The sequence below is a fragment of the Crocuta crocuta genome, unplaced genomic scaffold, assembly GCF_008692635.1.
Source record: "Crocuta crocuta isolate KB4526 unplaced genomic scaffold, BGI_CrCroc_1.0 scaffold186, whole genome shotgun sequence".
Taxonomy (NCBI): domain Eukaryota; kingdom Metazoa; phylum Chordata; class Mammalia; order Carnivora; family Hyaenidae; genus Crocuta; species Crocuta crocuta.
This window is the reverse complement of record NW_027551569.1, coordinates 5,742,771-5,767,258: the sequence shown is the minus strand read 5'-3', so window position 1 is coordinate 5,767,258 and position 24,488 is coordinate 5,742,771. Positions and strand designations below refer to the sequence as shown.

General features: G+C 45.1%; 1 protein-coding gene across 2 annotated transcripts in view; it reads left to right on the top strand.

Annotated features, from left to right (window-relative positions):
• The window catches only part of IFT43 (intraflagellar transport 43), an 82,044-nt gene that overhangs the window by 13,955 nt on the left and 43,601 nt on the right, over positions 1–24,488 (top strand). For both annotated transcript variants that reach the window (XM_077750671.1, XM_077750672.1), the window contains exon 3: positions 15,191–15,255. In XM_077750671.1, coding sequence (XP_077606797.1) covers positions 15,191–15,255 — 65 coding nt within the window. The remainder of the gene's footprint in view (positions 1–15,190; positions 15,256–24,488) is intronic.

Sequence of the window (24,488 nt, the reverse complement as noted above, 5' to 3'; positions counted from 1 at the left end):
AACACCCTAGTGTCTGATCAGTCTGTGCGCATGCGCATGTTAGTGACTGACATGAAGAAGGGAGGGGAGGCGATGTAGCCAAACGGTATGAGTTTCAAGAGAAGTGTTCCATGATCATTTAGAAGAATAATGGTCTCGAGGAACTTTGGGGAGGGAGCCTCACTTGGGACCCTGATTTGTGCAGTTTTAAAAAATGAACAGCCTCTACTTGAAAGAATTGCCAGAGAAATGATGTCCGTTGGGGGGAACACCAGGATTTAGGTGAGGTGAAGAGAGGGAAAGGGTGTACTGTGAACAGAGAATATCTAGTCGGTTAGGAACCAGAAGACTGTGATCGGAAAGCCTCATTAAAGTCATTAGCTAGGCTAGATTTCTTCTCATTATGTAGCATGTCAATAATTACTGAGAAGGAGCAGAATGATAGTAAAATATTCTTTTCATAATGATATTTTACAGGAAAAGGGTACTGACTAATGTTGAATGTCATTGGTGACAGACAGAAACATTTCTGGTCACATGCCGTTACCCTGTATAACAGAATTATGTCAGTTATTAGCCGATTGCTTTTATAGTCCATTTTAATCTCTCCATTGGCTTTTCAGGTATGGTTTTTTATACTGTGTGTGTGTGTGTGCGTGCGCGCGCGCACGCGTGTGCCAGGGATTAGAATATACATCTTTAACTCCTCCGTGGCTGCATGGAATTACTATCATACCTTGTCACGTAAAACACAAGAGCCTTGCAGCGGTGTGAGTGCATCTGACCCCTCTCATCCTTTGTGCTGGTGACGTCACATACTTTAAAACTGTATACTTCAGACATTTGTCATTTCACTTTAAATAGTTGTCATTTAGAGAAATCAAGAGAAAAAAGAGACTCTCTAATTTCACCCTCATGTTTACCGTTTCTGTTCTTCCTTTCTCCCTGTAGATCCAGGTTTCCATCAGGCATCATTTCTCTTTAGCCTGAAGAGCTTACCCTAGCGTCCCTCATGGTAAGGATTTGCTGAGAACTGCTCCCTACTTGCTTGAGCTGAAAATAGTTCTATTTTACTCTCATTTCTGAACAATATGTTCTATCCATCTAGAGTTCTGGATTGAGAACTTTTTCTTTTCAGAGCTTTAAAGATCTTCTTTCCTCTGCCCTCTGGCCTTCATTGTTTCTGATGATGGGTTTTGTATGTATATCTTTCTCCTCTCTCTTGCTGCTTTAAAGATTTCCTTTTTATCTTTGGTTTTTAGCAGTGTGACTATGACTGTGATTTTCTTTGTATTCATTCTGCTTGGAATTTTCTGAGGTTCTGTGAATAGTAAGTTGGAATTTATAACTGATTTGGGGAAATTTTAGGCCATTATTTCTTCAAATATATCTTTGCCCCATTTTCTCTTTCCTTATTCCTCTTGTTCCATTGGTTCGTCATGTGTTTTTTGTTCCTAAAGCATTATTATTTTTTTCCTATCTTTTATCTTTTTTCCCCCTTCAAACTGGATATTTTCTGTTTTCACTGATTATTTCTTCTGCTGTCTTCTAGCTAAACTTTTCACTGCAGATACTGAACTTTTAAGTTCTAAATTTCCATTTGTTTCTCTTTCTTACCTTTTTACATTGTTCCTGTTAGATTCCCATTTGTGCATTTATTATGATCATCTTTTCTTTAAAGTCCTTGAACATATTTATAGTAGCTGTTTTAAAACCCTTATCTGTTAATTCCATTATTTGGGTCATCTTGGGGTCAGTTTTTGTTGTTTTTTTCCTTGGACTTTGGGTCACATTTTCATGTTTCTTCACATGTCCTGTCATTTCTGTTTGTACACAGGACCTTGTAGACAGTACATTGTGGAAACTCTGGATTATGTCACCCTCCTCTGTAAAGTGTTGGTTTCCATTTTAGTAGGCAGTTTCTGTATTTGCAGACCACCTTGAATTTATGAAGACTTGGTTTGAGGCTTTGTTAGGTCAGGTCTATTTTGGTTTCCCCTTTAGCCCTAGAGCGAATCCCATACTCCTGGGGCACAGTCTTCACTCCTGAGGTGTGATTCACTTGGGATTTCACTGACACACTCAAGGTATGTACCAAGTACCTTTAACTTGCTGGAACTCAAACCATTGTCTGGCCCCTGCAGGGAGCAGCAACTGAAATTTCATGTCCACTAAGTGATTTGGGGACTTGGGGTTTGTTGGTTTTTGTTTTTTTTTTTCCTTGTTCTCTCTTCAGCAGTTGCTTTTCACTGGGTTTCTTGATGCAGTTCAGGTAAGCCTAAAGGATTTTAGGGGAGCTCAAATGCAGATCTGGGGCTCCCTCTCTTCTCCCTTTCTATGTTTAGTGACTCTGGCAGCCCCCAGATTTGTCCTCAAGCCAATCACCTGCAACTTCCTGCTTCTGTCCTGGCTGCTCAGTTGCTGTGCAGACTGGAGAGTGCACTCGGGGAAAATCCATTTCAACGTCTAGTTTCGGCCGGTCCTTTTTTTTTTTTCTTTCTTTCAAGGATCAGGTCCCTGTTAGTTTCTGCTTGCTTTTGTTTGCCCTCCAGTGCCTTCAAATAGTTGTTTCATCTATTTCATCCAGAGCTGATAGTTGTTACCTGTGTGGAGGTTAGTCCAATACAAACTACTCGCCCATTACTGAATCCAGAACCTGCCAGTTGCTTTTGGATTGTTTCAAAATCACTGTGGTTTTTCCCCCCCAAGTGATATGTCGCCAAGGAAAGAATGAGCGTGGTTGTTACAGAGGCAGAGTGTGTCGATTTTCTCTTAGGGTAACTGACCTGGGGTTAGGCAGGAAGCGATTCTGCCACCAGGGGCGCACTTAGAAGTCATGATCCGAAATGTGGGCATGAAAGAGGCCCAGAGACCTGTGATGTGGTCACTAGGATGTCAGTACCCAGTCACGCATGTGCTGCGCTGAGCACTCTGAAAAGTTAATCTGGAAAGGCCTCTAAAATTGGAGAAGTTGGCTGTGGACTATTTGAAGATTAGGAGGTCTTCCCTACGACTTCAGACTGAGTAGCAAAATTTCTAGATTAAGGGACTGCACCTAGATCATGCCTTTTGTGTCAGGGTGATGTCACCTGGGAGGAGTGGAGTGGCTGGCCTCCTGCCTTTCTTGTTCGAGAAAGGATGGGATGAGAGCCTGAGAAATGAACCTTGGGCTTCGACTGGGAAACTGAAAAAAGAGATAGAACGTAGCATGTTTTAACCCTGGTCTAGGAGGATGTTTTTACCAACATGAGAAAACCAAGAACAGTGTAGTAAGTTTTTCATAAGCTATTCAAATTAAAGGAATATTCTTGGGGGCTAAGTCAGTTAAACATCTGACTCCGGCTCAGGTCATGATCTCACAGCTTGGATGTTCGAGCACCACATTGGGCTCTGTGCTGACAGCTAAAAGCCTAGATAGAGCCTAGAACCCACTTTGAGTGTTGTGTCTCCCTCTCTCTCTGCCCCTTCCCTGCTTTCTCGCTCTCGCTCTCTTTCAGTCAAAAATAATTAACACTCAAAAAAAATTTTTTTTTAGAAAGGGAACATTCTTTTTTTTTTTTTTTTTTTTTACAAATAGTTTATTGTCAAATTAGTTTCCACATAACACCCAGTGCTCTTCCCCACAAGTGCCCTCCTCCATGCCTATCCCCCCTCCCCCCCCACATCCATCAGTCCTCAGTTTTTGTCAGCATTCAAGAGTCCCTCATGGTTTGCCTCTCTGAAAGGGAACATTCTTTATCCTGATTTGTGTCCTTCCTAATTTGGGGAGATTGAAAATGTCTCTTCTTTAGTGAAATGATCATGAAAGGAAATGGTGTTCTGTTTTCTTTTTTTTTTTAAGTTTATTTATTTATTTTGAGAGTGAGAGAGAAGGCAAGCAGGGAAGGGGCAGAGAGAAGGAGAGAGAGAATCCCAAGCAGGCCCCATGCTGACCATGCGGAGCCTGACGTGGGGCTCAAACCCATGAACTGTGAGATCATGACCTGAGCTGAAATCAAGAGTCTGAGGCTTAACCAACTGAGCCATCCAGGTGCCCCGGAAATGGTTTTTGTTTTTTTTTGTTTTTAAAGAGCTTTAACAAAATAAAAACTGTTAACTCTGTACTGCCAACCATCTCCTACTCCCCACAAATAAAGTTTTTTGAAATAGTAACATTCCATGAAATTTAGAAGCTTGGGAAACACAACTGTAGAACTTTTTTAAATTTTCGGATTACCGAGTTACTTGAGGGGTAAAGTGGAGTGGGTGCTAACTTGCCAGCCATGACCTTGTTGTATGCTCACGCCTTCTCCTCTTGCTTCCCCAAGTGAGTCAGGACAGAGGGGCTGCTGCGGGAGGCCTGTGGTGTTGGCATCTCACCGCACTGAGGAGCGGGGAGTGGAGCCTGCCATCGCGCCCTCTAGTTCTTACATGATGTGGGCCGCCAGCCCATGGTTTAATACTTCCTTCAGGCTCCCTCCATTTCTTTTCCATCATCACCCTTGAGGAGTCTTATGAGAGATCAGGTTTCTTAAAGCATCAAGGTCACAGCTTGCTCCTCTGCTCTCAACTTCGTCCAAGTCATTCCGCTCTGGATTTGCTTGAGGGAGCAAGTCTAGACCGTGCTTCTACAGAGTCACAGGTGCCAGGAAGGCCTTGCCCCTTGGAGTTCTGGGAATTTACACCCTCGATGTTGTGCACATTTCTGGCTCCGAGTATGCCGGGTGGATTTTTAGCAAACTGAAAGGAGTTAAGAGAATGACAGAAACGTATCGGTTTTAATTTATGATGCAAGTTGAAAGGAATGTTTATTTTAGCTGAACTTCAAAAAGTTCAAAAAGTATGGGGGAACAGGGCATTTCTTTGTAAATGTCTGGAAGGTACAGACCCAAGGAGAGGGGAAAGCTGATTGAGGATGACCCAGAGGGGTAGAGCTGAGATTAAGAGGATGCCATCCAGGGTAGAAAAACCCAGGACGAATTTCAGGAGTGACTTTTGAGGCTGAAATCTATCCTCTTTGGATCAGCCACTTCCACAAACTGCTGGCAGCCCCATCCCATGAGTCATTTGAAGTGGGCAGCTTGATGGCCGTGTATTGAGATATGGGATGTGGGCCTTTTATTACAGGGTATGTGGGAATATTTGGTGAAGTGTGACACCACCAGAGTAATTGGCAGACACTATGGTCGTCCTGAGCCTTACGGTTAGTTCTCAGTGAGCACTGGAACTGTGGTTTCCTCCTCTTGGTTCAGGCAACGTTAAAGGATTTCTGTATCTTGAGGGAAGCAGGAGTAGATAGGAGTTGGACCCCTGGAATGAAACTTGGGCAAGGCAGCCCAGATAAAGGTCCCTGCAGTGTTCGCCTGTCAGAAACTTCCTGTTGTCTCCACCCATTCCCATTCCAGATCCTTGCCTCCAGAGTGTGCGTTTATTACTGTTATGATTTCTGATAAATCATAGAGTCACCACCATCCCCACCATTACTGTGTGCTCCGTGTCGGAGGTGGTCTCCAGTGCTCACACTGGATCTGCAAGGGGCTCGGGACCATTCTTGTTCTTCACGCAAGGAAAAGAGGGCTTGACAAAGACACGACTCACCCAAGGCTACACAGATAGAAAGTGGCGATTTTAGGATTTGAACCCAGGACTATTCCTCCTCTCCTCCAGTCTGTCCCTCCGTCCCTCCTTTAAAATTGTGGCCTTTCCCCTTTCCTTCTTTTCTGGCAAACCCCCTTCTCCCCGCATTTAGCCACTCCTTCACCAAATGGCTGTTCTCTTGGTATGAGAAGCATATCTTGTGACATGAAGCAAAGCAGCCACTTTCCAAGGCCAGAGCCTTGTACTGGATTCCTCTTAATTCAGTTTGGCGCAGTGCTAACAGTTTATTGTTGGCATCACTTTTTAATCCCAACTTTACCCTTAATCCGTACGTCGGCTAACAGCACTACAGAGGTTAACGGTTAGGGTGAGCTATTTTCTGGTCCTCTCAGCTTATTGAACATACTCATATCATGAGCAATATGTCTTACTCTGTGCCTAGAAAGTAAAGGAAGCAATGGTCCTTTTGGTTTGGTCTTCCCAAAACTTAACCTTGTCATCCTAGTCTCTCTTACTGGGCAATTTTTTTTAGCCCAGACAGGTTCTTTTCTGTAGTCCCTCTGTCTTTTCAAACCTGTTCTAGCTGGCATGCATCTAGTGTCTAGGATCTCCTGTATCACCTGGTTCAGTGCAAAGCTTGCCTAGGTACCCTCTCCCCTGAACTGAAAATACTATAATTTATAGACTCTTGGAATCAGAAAATTGTACAACCAAGGGGAAGCCCCTCTGGCTTGAGTGAAAACCCAAAATCATGGAACCAGTCAGTGGTAGAGTTAGAACTAGAGCCTGGGTTACCTGGTGTCCAGTCTAGTGTTCTCTCCACCACGTTTTTTTCTTACCCACCTTGCACATATTCCTATGTACACACAACTAAAATAGAATTCACAGTAGATTGAAGTGGGTGAGGGTGTGAAGAGGCACCTTGTATAAAAGCCTCTCTCCTGTCACTTGTTGTGGCGAGGACGTCAAGAGGTTTTGGGTGGAGAGTTATTTTCTGGTCCTCAGGGCATCGGTGTCAGGAATTCCCAGCCGGGCGAGGTGGAGAGTGACTGTCCGTATGGAGCTTAGTTCTTCACTGAGCAGATAGATCCTTGAACAAGCCCCTCCTCCTCATCAGCCCTGCCTTTGGCCTCCTTTATTAACCTGAACTTTATGCATCTGGTTTCTTTCATTTCTTAACTATACATTAAAATCAGAAACATCCAGAAAGGTAGACTGCTGTGTCCCATGAACAGCGTATACCCGCTCCCTAGCTTCAACAGTTACCAGCATCAAATAGCTGTCTTTGCTTAAACGATAGTTTATAAAGTATCTTTTAATACTGTGCATAAGCGTTTTATATTTATATGTTTTGCTGAGCCATTTAACAGCAGACCTCGTGACATGTCACTTTAATACTTCAGCATGTATCTCTAGCAAAATGGGGATGTTTTCCTAGAAATCCACAATTCCACACCTAGTAGTATTAGCAGTTCCCTAACATCACCCATTATTTGGTCCATATCCATCCNCACTTAAGTGTATTTTATAGCTTTTTTTTCAAATCAGGATCCGATCAAGAACCAATCCATTACATTTCTCTTAAGTCTATCTTAGTTTAGAACAGTCTACCCCCCCAACACACCTTTTTAATGGTGTTGACTTTTGGGGACAGTTGTCCTATAGAGGTTCCCCCATGCTGGATTTGTCAGTCTTCCTTCCTGCTCCCACTCTTACTCTTGGAACAAGCTAAAAGCATATTGGGGGGCTCGATGAACATTGGCTGCAGGAGTTTTTCCCGCGTGGTGGCGTGTGCCTCAGGTGAAGCCCCTTCCCTCCCACTGGTGGCGCTGCTAAGTCTGATCACTGAGTTAGGGTCGGGATAGTATTTCTGTTGTGAAGGAACATTTTCTCCTCTGTGCCTGCACGTGATGTGTGGGACCATTCTTTGACACCATCAGAATGTCTGGTTCTCCAGCAGTCAGTCTTTTACCCAACAGCTTTAATGTCTAGTGACCGTCAAGTTTCTTTCTTATACTTAAAGCAGATTTTGCATTTTCTTGTATCCATTTCCATCTCGAAAGAGCTATGTGTACTCACAGGGGTTGATTTATAAGCTTGGATGGTCCATTAGCTTCATGACCTTAGATCCACGAGGGAGAAACTGAGGTCGGCGGTGAATTAGTTGTCACACCTAGGGCTGAGGCTGGAGGAAGAAGTGGACAGAGATGGAAATGGACACAGGTTTAAGGAACGAACGCCAGCCCTTGGGTTGAGGTCACATCTTTATCAGTGTTAGTCTTCTCTCTCATCAAGCACATGAGAACACCTTTCCTGGATCTTCTGTCCGGTTCCTAGAAAAAGATTGGAAAATCTGCTCTCGGCCCATAATTGGGTTGAACACAGGTGCTGTGTTGCTCCCAGAAGCTGGGAGATGGGTGGGTGTGAAATTTGCAGTGGATCTCGCATAGCCAAATGCCTTTTCTGTTGGGAACTCATGCGTGTGTTTGGACTGCATTTTTGAAACAGGTTGCAGTTTGGATTTGGGAGTGATTCCTGTTGTGGGGCTTCTCTGGGGCTTTTGAGAGTGTGTGAGAAGTTTCTAAACTCAAAAGACTCCTTTTTTGGCACTGTAGCATCTTTTCTATTTCGGCATCTTAAGAATCTGGGGGAACCATATAAAGATCAGAAACAAGTCTGGCCCTAAAGGCTCCCTGTGACATAGTAATTCCAGTTCGTTGAATCTTGGCCCATTCGGATGAGACCATATAAAGAGGCCGCTTCCTGAATTTCCCGCTCTCTGCCTCTCACAGGCTTCTTTCTGTAGAAAGCTGGTATTTCAGGACCGCGACCGCCAGTCATGTGCTTCCAACTCTTTACTCTCGGTCTTTTTCTGCCCCCTGTTTATTTTTGGAGAGATCACATTTTTGCTTCTCTCCAGGAGCTATGCAGGGTCCTGCCCCCTCCGTCCATCAGGCAGCAGCCCCAGCAGGCTGTGCTCATTTCCCACACTCAGAGACGTGACTCCAGCTTTCAAGAGGGAACGCGAGGGATGCGCCGCCTCAGGGCTCCTGTCGCCCGATCCTATTTCTGGCCCTCGTGCTGCTGCACGTTTTACAACTCTTCTTAAAGCACATTTGGATAATGTTACCTGGCAGTAAATCTGCCCAAATTGGAAATGGTTGTCCCAGCAGACGCCTTGAAGCTGTGCTTCTGAATTTCAGAAGCAGAGCAACGAAAAGAAGAAACCAGGACCTTTTGAATTCTGCAGTCAGGTCTTCTTTCTCACTGTAAACATCACTTGAGTTCTCCCCTTTTTACCCATCCAGGGTTTTTTTTTGTGTGTTAGGTTGGTTTTCCCTCCTCCTAACACGGGGATGGCAAACAGACTTCTTTCAAAGTCTTGATTCAGACCTATTGGTGATGCTTTCCCAAGTGCCTGATTAGGGAGGATTCTGGACTTGGTGGGTTCCATGAAAGAGCAAAAGGTCCTAACTGACTGTCTTAGCCGGTCTAAAGAGGAAGTTTTTAGTTTAGAGGATGGAGCAAGAGTAAATTTCTTTTCCTTTGAATGCGTGGGCCATTATGCAGAGAACTCAGACCTATAATATCTGAGAGCAAATAAATCATACGCTCATGACCTCTTGTCCTGCCCAGACCTGATGGGCAGGAGAGGGAAGGATCCCTGGGCCCAATCGAAGGGCTCATGTCCAAAGGGTTACAACTTCTCATCATGCCAGGCAGGGACTGGAGCTCTGGAAGTCAAGCTTGGGATTGCGTGCAGGTCTCCAAAGCCCCCCAGCATTTCATCTGTCACCCAGGGAAATGGGAAGCTAAGTTCTGGCAGCTGGTCCTTAAAAGGAAAACGGGAAGGGCGTGGCCTGTGAGTGTGTTCCCTGTGAGATCAGCCTACGAGAGAGCTGTGACACTCATTTTGGAACAGGGCTTGTCAGGTATTTAGGTGTCTTGATAGCTCGCAGAAAGACCCTCATGGGCTGGACTGTCCATTCAGAGGAACTGCCAGACCTTTTAAATTATATTGCTAAGAGCCAGTCATCCACTTATATTTCAAACAGATGATTTGTACCTAGTGTCCAATGGCTGCATCATGACCAAGTGGCATCAGCTTCCACTTACAGCCTGCACTGGAGAGTTACAGATGCCAAGCTGCTCAGAGGCCCCTCTGAGTAGAGCTCAGAGAGTGCTCCCAGGGACTCCTACCAATATGAAGATCAATGAATGGCCTTTGCTACAGCCCGAGTGTCACATGGTATCCTTGAGTCTGGTTCCTTCAGGAATGCTCTTCCTTTTCATCTCCATTTATATTTCAAATCCAGGGCAAGCCTCACTTTCCCCAGATAGCTCCGTTGCCCTTGCCATGTCCTCTGCACTTCCTGGTTTGGCATGATTCTCTTTAAACTTGTGTACCACAAGCTTATGCCCGCTTGTCAGAGTTCTGTCTTCACGACGCCCCAGGGAAAAGTGGTCCAGTAAAACCACGAGAGGTGGCAAGAAAACTATGGAAGTCAGTGGAACTATCCCGTAGCTGAAGGGATTCCTCCTCAGCTTTACCTTTGGACCATGGATGCAGCCTGTCCCTGGAATAACCCTCTCCCTCCATCCCTGCTGCCTGCTTCCCACTTCCGGTGTGGCCTCTTCAGTTTCAGGGTAAGCCTGATGTCCCATCATGCGGATTTCATGCAGACCTGAGACACACCGAATTTGGCCTCTTCTCTGCCTCCCTGAACAGGGGTAACATTTGAGGACAAAGGTGCCATCTGGTTTGTTTTGTTTTGTTTTAATCTTACCCAGTGCACGTAGGACAGTGCCCAGGGAATGAAGCTGGATTCTGGGGAACTGCCTTTATAACTTAATAGTGGTTAATTAAGTCTGTTTGATATAGACAGGGTATTTGTGTGCGGCCATAACGAGACTTCTAGCATTAAAAAAGTTTTCTTACCCTGGGACCCAGGGTATGAGACCGAAGCTAAGGATTTCCCATGAAGAAGGAGGCAGCTCCCGCTTCATGCCCGGCCCCAGCTTGTAGAGAGCGGGTTCTGCCGGTCCTTCCGCTCTCCGTCTGCCTCTGCGCTCTGTCCTGAGGTTACCGAGGCTCCTGGTGGGGCATGGGGGGAACAGTCTCCACTGCTGCCCCACGCTGCCCCCTTTTCTTTGCATCTCAGGTGAAAGAAGTCACACAGCTTTTACAGCCTTATGTCAACGCTTGACATCTTTAGTCCCTGGTGAAAAAACCCTTTGATTTTGGAACTAGTTTTTCAGTCCTGTTGGAGGCAGAGGTGTGACTCTTGCGAGGTGATCTCTGTTTTGAAGCTGTGGGCCTGATGGAGCAGCTGGTACCATTTCCGTGAGAAAATGTGTCTCTGTGCCACTGGCCAGCTGGAAGGGGCTTGTCCTCAGCCCCCCGACAGCCATGGCTTCCTGCGATTTGTGGTTGAAGGAGACAAAGCAGGCCGTTTCGGGTTTCATAATCTTAGGGAACTTTATTAACCACACAGTGTTCCTTAGTAGTCAAAGTGACGGCCCATGCCTGGCTCCGTTTTTTTCCCCAAATGGTGGTGTATTTTATTACCCACGGCCTAACCTCTCACATGCCAACATTAGTAATAATGCCGACGACGGCGACGATAACAGGGAAGACAGAGTGCTTGCGTGGCGGGCGCCACTCTAAGCATGGACCGAGCAGCTGCTGATTTAGTCCAGCCGTTCAGCAGTTACTCAAAGGAGCGCATTTTGACGGAAGCGTAGGTTGCCAGCGCTCCTTTTCCAAGTTGCCCGATCTCCCAGAGCCCCTTCCCAGTGCAGTGTCTGCTCCTTCCTTCTGTCACCATTGTCACCCACACCCCAAAGTGGAAAAGCACCGGGGCCAGGAAACAAGTCGTGGAACCCTGCCAACGTGATCCAAGTTCCCTCCCTTCTCGCGACGCTCAGCATCTCACAGCACTGGGAAGGTGCCAGGGGGACGCGGGCACCCCGACTTGTGCACCTTGGATCTACCTTCTGGTTCATTCTGTGCTTCCCAACATCCAGAGCGAAGAGAAGAGAGCAGAGGATCCTGGCTCTGAGAGCGTAGCTCCGGGTCCACTTGCCCAGGTGCCGGCGGGGGCCAGGCAGGTGGCCTCGCCGAGTGAAGCGGGGCCGGGGTGAGACACAGGCCTTTCTTCGCCGTGCGCCCGGAACTTGTAAGATAAGCTCACACTTCCAGCTGAGAGATCCGCTCTTGCCTGTTTGTCTCAAAACGCCTGACCTAGCTTTCATTTTCTGCTAGATGTAGGAACAGAGAGAGGATTCTGCTCTGCAAGAGAAACCACAGCACAAGAACAGTAGTAACGGGGCAGCCGGCACTTGACTTTAGCAGGAAGGAGACAGAGAGGACAGGTGGGGACTGTGGCCGACTGGAATGTGCAGGTCCTGTCTCCAGGGGCAGCTGCTACTCAGCCCCAGTGCTACTGGATCGTAGAGTTTTTCCAGAGAAGCCGGACTTTGTGTGCAGATCTTCCAGTTTTTTTAATAGTAGCTTAAATTTACAAACCAAAACACAAAAAAACCACTGTCTGGCAAAACACAAAATGTGGGTATGGGTCTGTGAGCTCCAAATTCAGGAATGTTCATTCTCACAAGATGGTCCTGTCCTTGGGTGAGGAGGTAGGGGATGTTACCTACAGAAGCACAGGGAAGGTGGCCTGCAGGCCAGAACATCCTCGGGGGGCCGCTGTGGTTCGGTCCGGTTCTCTTTAACAGTACAGTGTCGCCAGCCCAGTGCCTCACACACAGTAGGAGCCCCACCAGACAGGGCGGTTGCTTTCTGCTTATATGCAAGTTCGGTTTGTGGTAGTTTGGGGCTGTTGTGCTTCCAGCCAGTCCATATAGTTTCAGTGCTCCTGCTGTCGAAACAGCTTACCCTATGAGCTTCGATTCTAGATTCCTGGGATGGAGAAATTGATTGGTTCCAGTTGGGTCAGACTGGAGTGCCCCTGGTTCATTCCGTGTCCAAGGGAAGTAGGGGGTGTGGATTAGAGGCTTCCCCTTCTGGCCCAGGGGTGGGTGAGTGTGGGTAGCAGGGGCAACAGACAAGGATGTGTGGACTGGGAAGTGGCAGCGGGCATCTCTTGGTGCATCTTCTTCGGATTTGGATTTCCCCCCAATACAGACAAACAATAGCTTGTTTTCCACTTTTCCACTTCCGCATTTTTGTCATTTCCAACAGAGTCCCCCAGATAGCTCTGTGACCTACCTCTAGCATAGAAAAGTCTAGTTAGTTTTCTCTAAAGTGCCACCTAACATTTCCTGGGAGCCGAGTTGGATACAGACATTTTAGGACTTGGTTTCTTCTCCATCATTTCCAGCAGGTACTGGCTCACCCTGCAGAAAGGCCTGTTATCTGAATGGAGCATGCCCTTGGCAGGCTGGGGTGTTACTAGAAAAGCCGGAAAGAAAATGCATCTTGGTGCAAAATAAAATATCAAAAGTGTAAAGGTATTTTGGCGCATTGAGAGATGTCTTCTTAAAAAGTTACAAGGTAGGGGGAGCCTGGGTGGCTCAGTTAGTTGAGCATCCGACTTCAGCTCAGGTCATGATCTCATGTTTTGTCCATTTGAGCCCCACGTGGGGCTCTGTGCTGACAGCTCAGAGCCTGGAGCCTGCTTCGGATTCTGTGTCTTCCTCTCCCTGCACCTTCCCTGTTTGTGCTCTGTTTCTCTCTCTCAAAAATAAATAAACATTAAAAAAATTTTTTTTAAGTTACAAGTTAGGCTTTAAGTGATAAATTTAAAGGATGTTGTAATGACACATTTTAGTCCATGATTCTACAAACCACATCCCTCCTGATAAATTTAGCTGCTGCTTGTTTTTATAAAGTTTTATTGGAACACATTGACCCCTGTCTGTTTACTTATTGTCTGTGGCTGTTTATTGCCCTACAGTATCAGAATCGAGTAGTTGCAACAGAGACTGTGTGGCCTGCAGAATCAGAAATATTTGCCACCCAACCCTTCGCTGAAAAAGTTGGCCAACCCATGTTTTTAGTCATTCATCAAAGTATCTCCTTAGACTGAGAGCAACAGTTCTAAGTATATGCAGTCCTTAGTAAAAGGAAGTTGATGTTTCAAAAAACAATCCTAGGAGAATGCTGGGTAGTTGAAAATAGGAAGTGTTCTCGTTGGTGTTTTATCCACCTTGACTGACTCAGTGGATTGCTTGATGTTCTCTTCCGGCTGCAATGTGCTGGACCGGAATGCCCACACTTGGGCTCCTGAATGCATCCTTTGCAGGTGAATCCTTCTTCCCCAGAAAGGTTGGATAGATTTTTAACCTGCCAGTTTAGTTATGTCTTTTAAGCAAACCTCCCTTTTACATCTCTTTTTTTTTTTTCATTATTACCTTTCAATTTGTAAAGGTTAAGATAAAGGGATTGTAAAAAAAAAAAAAAAAATGTTTGCAAAAGGGACAACAGCACAAAGAAGGAAATTAAAAATTTTCCATAATTCTGTCCCTGGAATCCTCTCTCACTCATGTATTATAGCTAATTAAACATTCGATATTATGTATTAACAGTCTTCTTACCGAATTGGAAGCATATACCCTCTGTTCTGCAACATGTTTTTGTTTTTAATTTTTTAAGGTTTATTTATTTTTGAGAGACAGACAGAGTTCTAGCAGGGGAGGGACAGAGAGAGAGGGAGACACAGAATCTGAAGCAGGCTCCAGGCTCTGAGCTGTCAGCACAGAGCCCAACTCAGGGCTTGAACCCATGAATTGTGAGATCATGACCTGAGCCAAAGTCGATGCTTAACCAACTGAGCCACCCAGGCACCCCTGCAACATGTGTGTTTTTTTAAATTAATTAATTTTTCAAATAGTTTATTGTCAAGTTGGTTTCCATATAACACCCAGTGCTCATCCCCACAAGTGCCCTCCTCCGTGCCCATCATCCCCCTTCCCCTACCCCATCTGCCCTCAGTTTGTTCTCAGCATTCAAGAGTCTCTCATGGTTTGCCTCCCTCCCTCTCCCCCACTATTTCCCCCCTTCTTCTCCCCCATGGTCCTCTGTTAAGTTCCTCCTAACCCTCCTATACGTGAAAACATATGGTATTTGTCCTCTGCCTGACTTATTTTGCTCAGCATAACACCCTCAAGGTCCATCCATGTCTGCAACATGTTTTTAAAAACTTAATATATACTGAACATTCCCATATCATTAAGTATCCTTTTCTTTACCGTAGTTTTTCATTATTACATGTGTCTTCGTGTGTGTATTCCATGATTTACTTCATTTCTTACTGCCTCTATTTTGGTTTTGAATTTTTTACTCTTCAGAAATGACACTAGGTCTTTCTCTCCCTGATTCTTTCTTTGGAATAAATTCCTTGGATTAGAATCTCTGGCTTAAGAAGTATGCAGCATTTCTAAGGCTTGCAGTAAGCTTTGCCAAATTGCCCTACGGACCCTGCTTTTTGATATACCCACAGAAGGGCAGGAAAGCACCTGGAGTTTGGAAGTCAATTAGAAAGGCTGCTGTATTTTTATGCGAAAGATTTTGATAGGCAGAATATTGGTTTAGGTGGCCTTAACCTCATTCACTGCGTGCTTGAACGTCACTGGTGAACGACTGTAATTTTGGCTTCTGCTTCCCTTTTAGGCTCCCCCTCCCAAGCCACCGCGCAGACAAGGAGGCTGGGCCGATGATTCCGTGAAGGCTTCAAAGTAAGTACACAGCTCGTGAGGGTGGAGGTGGGCACTTTGGTCTTGTGTTATTTTTCTTTCGGGTTTTGTAACAACTTTATTGAGGTGTAATTCCGATTCCATGTAACTCAGCCATAGAATAGACAATTCAGTCCTTAGTGCTTGTGACAGACTTGTGCTACCAATACCACAGTCAATTTTAGATCCTTTTTATCACCTCTCCCCCCAAAGAAACCTGGTACCCACTAGCAGTTATTTCCTATATCCCCCCCACAATGCCCGCAACCCTAGGCAGCCACCATTCTGCTTTCTGTCTCTGTGATTTGCCTGTTCTGGACATTTCCCATAAATGGGATCATATGTTATGGGGTCCTCTCTGACTGACTTCACTTGGCCTGATGTTTTCCAAGTTCATCCATATTGTAGCATTCTCTGTTCTTTTTGTTTTGTTTCATTTGTTTTGTTTTGTTTTAAATATTTCTTATTATTTTTGAGAGTGAGACAGAGACAGAGAGCAGGGGAGGGGCAGAGAGAGAGGGAGACACAGAATCTGAAGCAGGCTTCAGGCTCTGAGCCCAATATAGGGCTTGAACTCACGAACCATGAGATCATGACCTGAGCCGAAGTCAGACACCCAACCGACTGAGCCACCCAAGCACCCCTCTATGTTCTTTTCTTAAAAAATGGAGGGGGGCACCTGGGTGGCTCAGTCGGTTGAGCATCCAACTTCGGCTCAGGTTACGATCTCTCGGATCGTGAGTTGCTAGCTGCTGTCAGCACAGAGCCTGCTTTAGATCCTGCCTCCCTCTCTCTGTCCCTCCCCCACTCATGTTCTCTCCCTGTCAAAAATAAGTAAAACGTTTTTTAAAAATGGAGGTATAATTGACACACATTGTACTGGTTTCAGGTACACAACATAATGACTCAATGTCTGTATCCGCTCCTAAATGATCACCACAATGTACAAGTTAATCGGCACCATACATAGTTACAAATTTTTTTTTCTTGTGATGAAAACTTTTAAGATCCACTCTCTTGGCAACTTTCAAATATGCAATATAGTATTTTTTTTAATGTTTATTTTTGAGAGAGAGACACACATACCATGTGAGCAGGGGAGGGGCAGAGAATCAGAAGCAGGTTCCAGGATCTGAGCTGTCAGCACAGAGCCTGAAGCAGGGCTCGAACCCATGAAGTATGAGATCATGACCCGAGTCGAAGTCAGTTGGTTAGACTGAGCCACCCAGGCACTTCCTGTAGTACAGTGTTATTAACTGTAGTCACTATGCTGTACATTCCATCGTCATGACTTAACTCATTATATAACTGGAAGTTTGTACCTTTTGACCCTCATTCTGTGTTCTTAAAGTAACTTTCTAAACAGAATGGAATGACCCATTAGTAATTGCAAGATTAGAAACCACTTTGGTCTCTAATCCCTTGCACTAAGTCTTAGATGAGAAATAAACCAGAAAAAAATATTTACTACACCAGCAGGATGGCCAGCTTTCAAGTTTAACTATTTGAGATATACTCGGAAAAGGAATTTCTTTTTCTTGAAACACAAACGTTAGTCTTTTTTTTTTTTTTTAAGTTTACTTATTTATTTTTGAGAGGGAGAGAGAAAAGAGTGCAGGAGAGGCAGAGAGAGAGGGAGACAGAAAATCCCAAGCAAGCTCTGTGCAGAGCTCAATCTCACAAACTGTGAGATCATGACCAGAGTGAAAATCAAGAGCCAGTTGCTTAACTGACAGAGCCACCCTAATGTCAGGTGCCCCAGACATTACTCTTGTCTAGAATTTCCTTCAGCACTTATTACCTTCAAACTATATATTTTTCTAATTCTTTCCTCCATTCATTTCCTCCCTTATATGCGCGCGCGCACACACACACGCGCACACACACACACACACACACTTTTCCTCCCCTGAATCATTTGAAAGCAGGTCGCAGACATCATGACATTTCACCTCTAAATACTTCAACATGCATCTCTCCAGATTAAGGACATTCTCCAGATAGTCACAGTATGATGATCACATCCAAGTAATTTCATAATGAATTAATATTTAATATATATTTTATATTTAAATTTACCCAGTTGTCCCAAAATGTCTTTAATAGCTCCAGGATCCAGTCAGAGTTCACACATTGTGTTGAGTAGTTCTACCTCTTTATCTAAAATCATTTTTATTTAAATCTATCTGGATAAGTTTATTTAAAGAGAAGTTTTTCTTACCTAAAATATCTCTCTTGATCTGAAGTAATTCCAATTTCTCTCCTGCTCTCCCAGACATTGACTTTTTGAGGAGTCCGGGCCAGTTGTCTTACAGAATGTTATACATTCTGGTTTTCTCTGGTTCCGCGTGATTAGGTTCAAGTTGTAGGTTTTTTGGCAAGAACATGATTTTATATACTTCTTATCATATCAAAGTGGTATAGGAAACACATAATCAGAGATGTCTCACTTGCATTCTTATTCCCTCCTCATTCCCCTGCATCTCATCCAGTAACGTCTGTATTAGTTTCTGGTCTATCCTTCTTATCTTTTTTCTTTCTTTTTTTTTTCAGGATTAAACATATACATATACAATTTTAATTTATTCTTCTTTGTTTCTATATGTTAGGATTCAGCAAACTTTGACCCACAGGCTAGCTGCCAGTTTTTATAGATCATATTTTATCAGAACACAACCACACTGTTTCATTTAAAAATTTTAGATCTCTAATCTGTTTGGAATTAATTGTAGCATATGATATAAAGTATGGATTCAGTTTTAATCTTTTCTGAAGTGGCTACTGCCCCACCACCATTTATTTAAAAATGCATTTTTCTCCAGTGAATTTAGAACCATCTTTATCATATTCTCCATCTTTGTACCTGAGTCTACTTTCAGACTTGATATTCTGTTCCAATGGACTTTCTGTCGGTTCACATGCCAGTAAATACCACACTCTTTCCCTTACAGAACACAGCACTGCTTTCAGTGCCAACCAAGAGCAAGAAAGTAATGCTGTAGTATCAGTGGGTGTCTTATAGAGCAGCCGCATTTTTCTAAGGTAGTAGGGGATTTTAATGCTTGTAATAGCTGGAATTTATTTTGGAATGTGAAGATGAGACAAATCCTGTATCTGCTTCTTAGAGAACAAAAGGAAATCTCAAAAATGGGTATATTAAATGAATGTTATCAATGAGTGTATTAAAGATTTTTCCAGATCAGATCAGCCTGCTCTTGGAAAAAGATGCTTTTCCATTTTGTATATTACTTTTCCATTGTCTCGCATGGCTCCTTAGTCTGTGGCCTGGTCCCTACCTCTCTAGCTGTTGGGGGGGGTGGCACGGGGCTCATCCTCGAGCCTCCTCTCTTCACTGTCAACCCTCACTCTTGCATGATCTCAACCCAGTGTCTGGAGTTTGACTGTCACCTTCACAGTGCCAACCAACTCCAAAATATGTATCCCTCCAGGCCTTTCCCTGAACATCCAGTTATCCACGTGGTGTTTCTTCTTGAGGACATAACTGTCATAGCACGTCTGAATCAGTCCTCTTAATGGTCACCCCTTCCATCCCATCTCCTATCTTGTGCCCCCCAGAGTTTCCCTCAGATCTCCATAAATGGTGACTCCTCTCTTCCCCGTTACCCAGGCCATAAACTTTGGAATCCTCCTGGACCCTTCTCTTGGTCTCAGCTCATGTTCAGTCTGTCAGCAAACTGGGTCAGGGCTACAGATGAAATACATCTGTGGTGTGTGCTGCCGGTGTTTGGCCACAATCACCGTCATATCTAGCATCGACTCAAGCGAGAACGTCCTGACTGGTCTCCCCCCTTCATCCCAGCCTCCCTCGGTCTTCTGTCTACAGAGCCAGAATGACTTTCGTAAAACATAAGTGAGATCATTTCACGTCCATTGAGAACCCTCCAGTGGCAGTCCCTCCCCACAGTCAGAGTACATCGCAAAGTCTTTACTGCGGCTCACAAGGCTCTGCAGGACCTCACTTTGTATAAAGTAGCTCCCTCGTCACTGTGTTCCCACCTCATGCTTTGTGTGTCAGCACGTGACATATATGCATGCATACGTGTGTGTGTGTGTTCACGTACACATGTTACCTTTTTCTCTCTAATGTAAGCTTCTTGAGGGGGGACCCACTCTTACCTATGCCCGGTACCTCAACTAGTGCCAGTCCGTGATAAGTACTCAGTGACTGTTTATGAACAAAGGAATGATCACATCAGTGTTTCTGCTATCAGATCGAGTCACTTTGCTATCAGTGTGGAAAGTGGAGGTCTGGAAGGTTGGAAGCCCTTTTGGGGAAGCTAACAGTCTGTCTGAAGGATGATAAGAGCTAAACTAGGGCAGTGGTGTGAGCATGGAGAGGAGGGGAGCAATGGAGACATTTTGGAGATGGAGTTCATAGGACTCTGTGATGTGTCATTGGTTGGGGGTAGGGCAAAGGAGGGAGGAGGGGAAGGTCACTACAAGGTGCCTCACTTTGATGACTGGGTGGGTAGCAGTGCCGTCAGGTAGGGAAGGCAGGAGAAACCTGATTTGTAGGCTGGTGGTGGTCCATGTGGATAATTTCCTCAGTTTGGGAGTCTGGAAGAGAGGTCAAAAGAGAGGTACAATTTGGATCATCTACACAAATAGAAGTCAAGGGTGGAGCCTTGGATTTGACTGGAGGCTGTTCAGAGGTTACTAGAGACCTTTGAAAAAGTGGTACTGTGATTTGCACTGGGGCAGAAGCCAGATGATGAGCTGAAAAGGAATGGAGGCAGGGAAATGGTGATCTAGTCTCCTTCCCTGAGAAAGAAGGGACATAACGGGACTGTATTTGGAAGGAGTGGTTTGTGTTGAGAACCATGTGTGTAATACGTGGGGAAAGAGTGATTGCAGGTGAAACAGGGATTTGAACGAGCAGGATCCCTGAAAGGATACGACCTTCCAAGAGATAATTAGCCTTGGACAGAAGGAGGCAGGGACGTTTTCCTCCAAGATAGGAGGGAGCTTGGAAAGGCTGGGTAAGCGACCAGCAAAAATTCAGAGAGTAGGGAATTGGGGGAAGTTCTTTTTGGACTGGCCTCTTGGTTTTCTTCTTTTTTCAAAGCAGAAAGACACACTGTTGAGTTTGTTAGAGCTAAGGAGGCAGGTGGAGTAGATGGGAGGCGGGAAGAGGAGGAGCGCTGACTCAGGGTGATTGGGGGCCATTGTTGGGCTACAGTGAGTTGCTGCCCATTCAGGTCGGGAAACCGGGAAACCGGAGCTCCTGCTCCCGCAGGGCACTCCAGGGAGTACGGAGCGCCCCCCTGTCCTGTAAGAGCTTCCATTCGAAATGGGGGGTCAGGCATTTTCATTCACAAAAATCAGGACTGGTGAAAGGAGCACATCGCAAGGAAAGGAGCACAATGGACTGGCAAACACTGGTGATGTGACCTCACAGGAGAGAGTGATCACAGTGGTCAGGGGTCCATTGCAGAGGGGATGGTGGATTCTCATGCGCAAAGAGGATCGTGAGGAGAGCATTTTGGTTCAAGGACTGGCATAGGCAGAAGTGTTGGGGGGACAGTAACCTTATTGTCAGTCTGCTTAGAGTAGAAAATTCACACTGGAAATAGTGTACTCGACTTAAGTTCTTCTAAAAGGATAATAATAATGGCACTGACTCAGTTCAGGCTGCCGGAACAGAATACCACTGACTGGGTGGCTTAAACAACAAACATTTATTCCTCATTTTCATTTCTAGTTCTGGAGGCTAGAAGTCAGAGATCAAGGTGCCAACACAGTCTGGTCCTTGTTGAGGGCCCTCTTTCTGGATATATCCTCACGTGGCCTTCCTTGGTAGAAGAGAGGGAGGTCTTGTATCTCATTTTATAAGAGTACCCCTCCCCTCCTGGGGGCTCTATCCTCATGACCTCATCTAGCTCTGATGAGCTCCCAAAGGCCAAACCTTCAAACACTATCACATCAGAGATTAGGGTTTCAACAAATGAATTTGTGGGGGGAACAGACATTCCGTCCATAGCTGCACCTTATATGTGCATTACACCAAGTCTCTTGGATAGGCTCCATCTATAAGGTAGATATCCCTCTACAAGGGAAGGAGGAGGAAAGTGAGGCTTACAGAGGTCTACAGCTCTGCTGTTGCCAGTGGGAAGTAGAAGGGCTAATTCCAGATATGATCTGGGAGCTCACAGTCAAGGGATACGAGTTTCTGGGATTTATTTTATTAGCGTTAATGCTGTCCAAGATAGAGAGCAGAGCGTGCATCAGCCACCATACTGGCTAGAGATGTTGGGCACCAGAACTCACATGCTCACCCCTGAGCCACGGGAAAGGGCTGTATTCAGGAATTCCGTGGGACCTGGGATCACTGCCTTTCCCTTCTGGCACCACAGTCATGGCCATGCCAAAGATTCCATCTTGGAGCCAGGTCGTCCTTGGCTCTGAAGTTACCGGAGATGGGACCCTCATAGCCTGTGGGTCGCTGACTTGGCCATAGAGAATAGAGCTGAACAAGAGGCGACCAGACTTGGTAAAGAGAGGAAGGAAAGGTAGACTGATTAAGTTTTGTCTCAAAGTGTCTGTTTTTGGGTTTGTCCCTGCATTGATCTGCAAGGGAATGAGGCAAGTAATGGCCCCTCAGGGACTTTCAGGACTTTGCTCTCAATGTCAGAAGTCATTTTCAATCCNTGCATTGATCTGCAAGGGAATGAGGCAAGTAATGGCCCCTCAGGGACTTTCAGGACTTTGCTCTCAATGTCAGCCGTCATTTTCAATCACCCTCTCCCTCCCAGCCATTAATTTTGGCCCAGGATCATGGGGACTTGTCCATCTATCACTCCTAATTGACACTAAATGATCTGTCAGTTTATTGATGAACGGCAGGAGTGGAATTGTCACAATATATTTTACTTTCTAACAACTCCTCCTGACAATTTTACCTTGTCCATCTCACTCTCCTCACATAAATCTCCATTGGCCGCTCATTCCTTCTCCTGGGCTGTTCTGGTGCCAGCACTTCCACACCATCTGCACGCGTCAAGGACATCAAGATGGCGGTAGAACAGCCGCGTGCCGGTCCTGAGGTTGCCCTTTCCCTCCTCCTCCTTCTCTCTCTCTCGCGCTCTCTCTCTCACTCTCTCTCTCTTTCTAATGGCATAGATGTTCCAAGAATACTAAAGGGCTTCTGTCCTCTCTCTCTGTGTCATTGCCATACCAGAATCTCTGCCTCCGTGTTAGCAGGGAATAGTTCATTCTTACTAGGCTACAAAAGTGTGAAAGGCAAAAACTCATGCAGCTGCCGGGCATCTAGATCCATAAGCACAGTCACAAACACGTTTTGTCCTCTCACACCAGCATCAATACAGGCTTTCTGTCCCCACAGAAGTCAATTTCTTAGCACGGACAGTAGGTTAGCTGGAATTTCACCACTGGCATGCCCTGTGCTGCACTGGGGGCACAAGTGTGCCCAGATGCTTGTGCTCTGCCTCTGGGCCAGACCCAGGGTTGCCAGGGCCCCGAGGCTGGTCGCTTGTAACCATGAGCACTCATGCCTATCCCCTTAGTTTTCCATTAAAATGGTAGCTTAAGTGATTGGGTTTTTTAATGTTTATTTTTGAGAGAGAGGGGGACAGAGGATTTGAAGCAGGCTCTGTGCTGATGGCGAGCCCGATGCGGTGCCTGAACCCACAAACCGTGAGATCATGACCTGAGCCAAAGTCAGATGCTTAACGACTGAGCCTCCCAGGCACCCCAAGTTTTAAGTATTTTAGGTTTTGAAAAAGATGGAGGAAGTACTAAAGATAAAATATATAAATATAGTAGACACACACACATACATAAATACATGTACACACACATATATACATAAATATAGTACTGGGTTTTGTGTTGACATATGTATATGGATGTGTATATGACGTAGTTATTTAGTCTTAAGAAGGTACACATATGGGTGTGAAAAATCTTCTATCCTCTACGAGGCCAAGGATGAATAGAGAAGCTTGACATTATAGAAAGAATGGCATTGTTTCCCTCCCTCCATCCCCTCCTGCTGCAGGTAATTTTTATTAACTGATAAGGACTGTTTTTATTTATTAACCATCATCCCATTACCATGTTTATCAAAATTAACAATGATTCCTTAATGCCATCTGATACCCAGCCTCACCTAGATATTTCCATTGTCTCAAAGATGTCATTTTACAGTTGGATTATATAAAGGCAAATCAGGGTCTTCTCTAGTTACCAGACTCTTTGGTCCCCCTTGCGTTCTGCAGCATGCCACCGCCTCCTTTCCTCCCCACGCCATTGANCGTTTTTTTTTTTTTTTTTTTTTTTTTTTTTGAGAGACTTGTAGAGTGTCCCACCTTCAGGATTTGGCCCATTGCTTCCTGATCATGGTGTTTAGCTTGCTCCTCTGTCCTTCATGTCCCTTGTGAAGCTGGTAGTTAGATCTGGATTAACTGCAGGTTAGATCCAGGCTCACTGTTAGATCCAGGCAGGAGTACTTGGTGGGTGGTGCTATGTCCGTGATCCGAAGGCAGGGGCAGGCAGGAGAGGCACGGGTATGCGGGCATTCCATGTGACACGAGGCTGCGATCAGCGGGGTCAGGGGGTGTGCCCTGTTTCACGTTCCCCACCAGACTCCCACCTAGGGGCCACCTGTCCATTGGGGACCGTTGCCTAGAGCCGAGATTTCAATGGAAGGATGTCAAATGGTGATTTTCCAATGTCCTCTTAACAAAAATTCTTGTATAAAGAACTTTCTGTCACCAATTATCTGGCTGTCTGAAAAACAGTTTATAAACCTGCCTCTCCCCTCCCTCCAGTCTTTATTTCAAAAAGTTTCAAACCTGTAGCAAAGTTGAAAGGGTAGAACATGAAACACCTTGCCGGGTAGTGTTTTACCACCTGTGGTTCTTTCTCATTCTCTATTTATTTTGAGTTTTTCTCTTTTACTGAACCGTCTGAGAGATGCAGCCGCCTCTGCATTCGCATTGGTAGTAACTAGTAAACAATTACTTTACAAGAGATTTTTGTGTTTTTTGCTTCTGAGTCTGTAGTGCCTGGCACATTAGGTGCTCAGTACACAGTTGGTCGGTGAGTGAGTTTTAGACGTTTCTTACAGAGCTCCAGTAATTAAAAAGAGACCAACTATCCCTGGGTCCACCGAAGTAAAAGATCTTAATCCTTGACCTTCAGGTTTTCATCAACAAACAGAATTTTGTGTATTTAGTTTTTCGAGAAAAACACAA